This window comes from Chrysochloris asiatica, unplaced genomic scaffold, assembly GCF_000296735.1.
Source record: "Chrysochloris asiatica unplaced genomic scaffold, ChrAsi1.0 scaffold00059, whole genome shotgun sequence".
Classification (NCBI taxonomy): Eukaryota; Metazoa; Chordata; class Mammalia; order Afrosoricida; family Chrysochloridae; genus Chrysochloris; species Chrysochloris asiatica.
The window spans coordinates 11,081,815-11,087,977 of NW_006408577.1; the positions used below are offsets into that span (position 1 = coordinate 11,081,815).

Below are 6,163 nucleotides of genomic sequence, written 5' to 3' on the forward strand. Positions count from 1 at the left end.
CACAAGGTCCTTGGTTCAAGCTCACCACCTGTTCCTCTGGAATCCTATACAGGGTTACTATAGGTCAGAACCAATGCTATAGCACTTAACAACAGCAACAACATAGCACCATTTAGGAGCTCTGCTAGCATAGTGATTATGAGTTGAGCTACTAACCTGAAGATCAGCAGTTGAAAACTACCAGTCATTCCATAGGTAAAAGATGAAGCGTTTTTGCTCCCATAAAGATTTACAGCCTTCGTAACCCTATACAGCGTCACTGTGAGTCAAAACAGACTCCACAGCACATAACCAACCAACTAGTCATAGCTCCATTTACCTGTTCTTCTTACGTCTTTACAGTCATTAAATCTTTTTTTTCTGGTTGCTGCCAGATTTTATTTCTTTTTTATCTTTATTATTTTCTCTTTTCAGTGTTATTTCCTTGTATGTTTATTTTGTTTTGTTTTCTTGTGTGTGTGTGGAGGGGGGCTGAGGAAGGTTTTCTCTTTTCTTTCCAACAGGAGACAGAAACCTTACCCATACAGTCCATTCACAACCATACCTCATAGCTCCATCTACCTGGCAAGATCTAGTACCAGTTTCTATACCACCTGATCAATGATAGACAGCAGCCAACACCAGCAAAAACCACCCTGAACTGAGGTGCACAAATGACAAACAATAATGGTACACACACTTCCATTCTCAAACTACACCTATAGGAGACAGTTGGATAGAGTCTGAAAATACACCCACACACAACCATCAATTAAATACAAATAAAACGACCCCACATTGCCCCAAGAAACAACAGAAAAATTTCATTTACATGAAGAAGCAAGAGAAAATGGCTCCAACAAATGACCAAGATGCATAGACAGAAAGTGTTTCTGAAGAAGAAAATGTAATGGAACTAACTGAAAAATAATTCAGAAAGAACGATAATTGGGTACCTTCAAAGGATCAATAGAAAGAATGAGGAAAGCAAGAACACAGTAAAAACTTCAGAAGAATTCAGGAAAACACTCCAATAACAGACAATGTAAGTGCAAATTTTGAAACAATACATAACCTGTGATTAGAAATCGAGAAGATTAATATTATGATCTCAGAAAGGAACAATACATTGAAAGGGCAAAGAAGCAGATTTGAAGAAATGGAAACTCGAATTAGTGATCTTGAAGATAAATTTCTCAATACTAGTATGCTAGAACTACCAGAAAAAAGTATGAAGAAACCTAAAGAATCCCGCATTAGGTGGGAAACCATGACTTGGAACAACTAACAGGTAATCAGAATTCCAAAACAGGAAAAACAATAAAAAACACAGAAAATTATCAACGAGTTGTTGAAAGAAAACGTCCCTGATATCATGAAAGATGAGAAGATAACCATTCAAGAAGTACAAACCCCAAAGAGGATAGATACCAAAAGGGAGTTGGTTGGGAAAAATGAAAAGTTACCTACAAAGGAGAACTAATAAAACTAAGCTCTGATTTTTAGCAGAAACTATGCCTCAAGAAGGCAATGGGACGACATATACTCAATTCTGGAAGAAAAAAAATAAACTAAGAATCATATACTCAGCAATGCTGTCCATGAAATAAGATGGTAAAATGAAGATGTTTACTACAACAACAACAAAAAACAGAAATTAAAGGAATGTGTAGTTACAAGATCAACTTTATATAAAATGATAAAGAATGTTCTTTGGACTGAGAAATGACAGCAGCATACAATAATCTGAGATTACCATACATGGCAACACCACCCAGAAATGAATCCAGATATGTTGTTGTTGTTGTCATTATTAAGTGCCTTGGATAGGACTTCCAGGGCTTTACATATTCAAGAGAGCAAAAATCCTCCTCTCTTTCCTGCGGAGTGGCTGGAGGCCTTGTGGTTCACAGCCCAATGCTTACCGCATAAAGCATTAAAAGTAAAACAAACTCACAAAACTGAAAATAGGGAACCAGAGATAAATTTATAATGAAGTCAACCAAAAAGCATAAAGAGGAAATAGTGTAGATATAGCACTTCCAAAAGGCAAGGCTGTCAAGCAGATTTCAAGATAAGCCAGACTGGTTTAAATAGGGAAAAACATTAATAAATTACAGGGTAACCTCAAAGGAAATGAATACACGTGAACATCAAAATGTTTTTAAAAAGAGGAAAACTAGAAAGTCTTACAGTCAACACAACAGAATTGAAAATGCAAAGATGCAACAAACAAAATGAACTCCATGCAGTAAAATTATGTGGAACAAAGAAACCAGCAGCAGCCCAATAAAAACACACAGCCCAAAGACAGCAATCAACTCATACCTATTGATCATTGCACTAAATATAAATGGATTAAACGTACCAATCAAGAGACAGAGAGAGCCAAATGGATAAGAAAACAGGATCTTTCAATATGCTGTCTACATGAGACACATCAAAATAATGTAAACAGCCTAAAGACCCATCAGCAGAAGAACAGTCAAATAAACTTTAGCATATACACACAATGTAATAGTACCCAATGTTGAAGGATAACCATGAATCCTTATAACATGGATGAACCTGAGAGACATTATGCTATATGAAATTAGTGAATCACAAAAGGATAACTATTTTATGAGATCAATGTTATAAAAATTTAAGAAAAGTCTTTCTCAATCTATGATGGTTACAGAGAGGAGTAGTGAGGGAAAATTATTCATAGACTCGAAGATAGACACATATTAACATGGGAGACAGGGCAGGCAGTATATAATAAGAGTGAAGTTTAAAAAGAGAAAAGATGAAGATAGCAGGGAGGAATGCAAAGTTTAAATGAATAGAGGTAAATACTAAACTTTTGGTACATGGGAGGTATTGCAATCATTATAATGAAAGTATATGATTTGTCGAATGTAAAATTGATTATCTGCTCTGGTAGCATTGTTGTTGTTGTTGCTAAGTGCCGTCGAGTCGGTTCCGACCCATAGCGACCCTGTACAGGGTTTCCGAGGCTGTAAATCTTTACGGGAGCAGAACGCCTCATCTTTCTCCCGCAGAGCAGCTGGTAGTTTCGAACTGCTGGCCTTAAGGTTCGCAGCCCGATTCGTAACCACTACGCTACCAGAGCTCTGGTAGCGTAGTGGTTACGAATCAGGCTGCTAATCTCACGGTCAGCAGTTCAAAACTACCAGCTTTTCTGCGGGAGAAAGGTGGGGCTTTCTGCTCCCATTAAGACTTACAGCCTCGGAAACCCTGTACAGGGTGGGGTCACTCTGAGTAGGAACTGACTCCATGGCACAAAACCATAACAACAGCAACAAACTCCCACTCAATTTACAATAAAAGGTTAAATAAAAAATAAAATGTAATTTATTTATGCATCTTATAGCTGCACATGATTTTGTTATTGACATTTACCCATAATAAGCATACAGGCAATTAAAAACAGAAATAAGTACAGATAAGAATATATATTAGAGAAATGTATGCTTACCATCAAAATAGGCGAGAGAAACAAAAAACAGAAGATATACTTTTTCTCCATCATTAAAGCCAAATGAAATATGCTATGTAATATAAATCAAACTGCAATAGAAAATGAAAGAAATAATTCATCAACAGAAAATTTATTTTGAAAATACACAATAATTTTACTTTTAGGATTTGATTGGTAATATTACCCTTATTAATAAAAGCATCATGGCTTAAAGTAATAAAAAGCTTAATTTAACAAATTTCAATCTAATTTTAACTAATGTTACACATAGTAAAGCTTCTTACATATGTATTTTTATGTCATTAGAAAACATTTGCTTTATGTGCTTTTACCGAAATTGAGATCAAATGATTAAAATATCAAGAAGATTTCTACATCAACAGAAAAACACAGATTTTGACAGCAATTTATTATAAAGCTTACCACTAATATCCATAAGAAATAATCTGGTTTTTAGTTTTCTAGTTCCTTGCTAATTTAAGGGGTCAATTGTTCTCAAGTTAATTTCTTGAGAAACAGCATTCATATGCCATAAAAATTACTTTATAATTTAATAAACATTATCCTTCACTGCAGGAGATGGTTTTGTTTTGTGGGGATTTTTTATAATCAGGATATGAAATAGAAATTATCAAATAAGGTAATTTCTGCTTTAAGGTTTCTAGCATGGGACACAGTTCTGACCAAATGAAAACTGACTTGGAAGTGACAATATACACTAGTCTCTTAATTCTCGAAGACAAATATTGCTGAGGCATACTGACTATTGTTTACTTCCTCTTAGGTTCACCAGCATCCTACTCTGAAGTTTATGGGATATCAACTGTCATGGTATACTCACAAAAATATAATCTCCATTTAAATGAATGAGAACTGAATGTGTAACAAAATGCTTTTTAAAGGAGACACAAAAATAGCCCAATCAGGCAATGTTTGGCAATGAACTATGAACTCTGACTTAATTCTCTTTAAAAACTTGTCATTATATTTTCATTATGCAGCTAATTTTAGAGTAAGAACTCAAACACTCTTTTTCATATGTAGTGTTTATTGATTTTATTACCGCATACAATGAGAGTACAGCATTAAGTAGCACGTAGAAACTCTGCCATTACTTGCCCTCCCCATTGACTCACCTAAAAGCAGTTTTTCTGTTTAATTGTACAAAGTTCTGAATTAGGTTTTCTCTTCTGTCAGCTATACTGAGGTGTTCTTAAGTGACCTTAAGAAAAAAAAAAAAATCAAGAAGCATTGTATTAATTTAAAACACAACTGAAAATGTAGCATTTCAACAGAAGAAAAACAATGAATCACAGTTTCTGCAATTCAATAATTAATGAGTTGATATTTTATTTTATATTACATTTCATGATGAGAAAATCTAATTTTCCAATACTTACATGAACAATTGTCTCCAGACTCAAATTACATTTTCTCCTGAATCATATTTGATATTGTTTTGAAGAATTTCTTAAATCCAGAGGTCATGACCTGAAATATCGATTAATGTAATGATTTAGTATTATTTTAAAGATTCTAAATTATTTATGTGATAAATTGAAAACTACTACCAAAATGATATTCTTATTGTAGTAATAATTTTTAAAATTTGTGTCATTTATGATATATTTGAAATACTAGATATGGGGTGCTGGTGTGGCACTATAGGATAAACAGTAGACTGCTAATCACAATGTCAGCAGTTCAAACCCAACAGCCACGCCTTGGAAAAGCTACACATTGCTGCTGTGAATCGGAACCAAATAGATGGCACTTAACATATATTTGTGTATTCATTATGTATAATAATTCATTATGAACCATAGCTGTGTCATGAGAGCAAAATTGTTTTAGAACTAGCAAGGTGCTTCAAAAGTTTGTGTAAATGTCGAGTCGGTTCTGACCCATAGTGGTCCTCTATAGGGTTTCAGAGGAGCAACTGATGAGTTTGAACGACTACCATTTTGGTTCAAACCAACTTTGCAGTCCAGCGTTATTAACACACAGTGCCCCACCAGGACTCAGAAAATGGAATTAAAAGCTAAAGAAAAAATTTTCCATGAAATTTTTAAGCCCCACCCCACCACTCCTCAGTACACACCCGGGTGCGTTAAAAATTATTGGCACTTTGGTTATATTAACATGCCCATCCACATCAACGGGTGATGACAACACTGAGCATGCATGTGAAATGATTCTGTCGAATAGAGAAGAGGCAGTGGATTATGTGGCAAATCATTTGAAAATCAACCATGACTCTGCCTATGAAATAATCCATGACAGACTTGGGTCTCAAAAAGTTTGTGCAAGCTGGGTACAAAAACAGCTCCCAAAAAAAGAATAAACAGAAGTGTTTGGACATCTGCAAACAAAATTTGGGCCGACACTGGGCGAAAGATAAAAGTTTCTTTTAAAAAATCGTTACTGGTGATGAGACATGGATTCATCACTAGGAGCCTGAGAGTAAACTGCAGAGTATGAAATGGAAGCATCCTTAATTGCTGACCAAGAAAAAGTCCAACAGTCACCCATCAGCTGGAAAATTAATGCTCACAGCTTTCTGAAACTCTTAAAAGCCAGTATTGGAACAAAATCAGGAAAAAGGTTCAACAATCAACAGTGTTCATTACAGTGAGATGCTCAATGAAGACCTAAAGCCTAAATGTTCTATTAAAGGCAGAAGTCTGCTATGCAAGGGCA

The 6,163-nt window shown here is 35.0% G+C and overlaps 1 protein-coding gene across 1 annotated transcript in view; it reads right to left on the reverse strand.

Annotated features, from left to right (window-relative positions):
• CALCRL (calcitonin receptor-like) overlaps positions 1 to 3,514 on the reverse strand; it is a 57,895-nt gene extending 54,381 nt beyond the window's left edge. The window contains exon 1 of the mRNA XM_006864031.1: positions 3,461 to 3,514. Coding sequence (XP_006864093.1) covers positions 3,461 to 3,514 — 54 coding nt within the window. The remainder of the gene's footprint in view (positions 1 to 3,460) is intronic.
• Between the last annotated feature and the right edge of the window lie 2,649 nt (positions 3,515 to 6,163).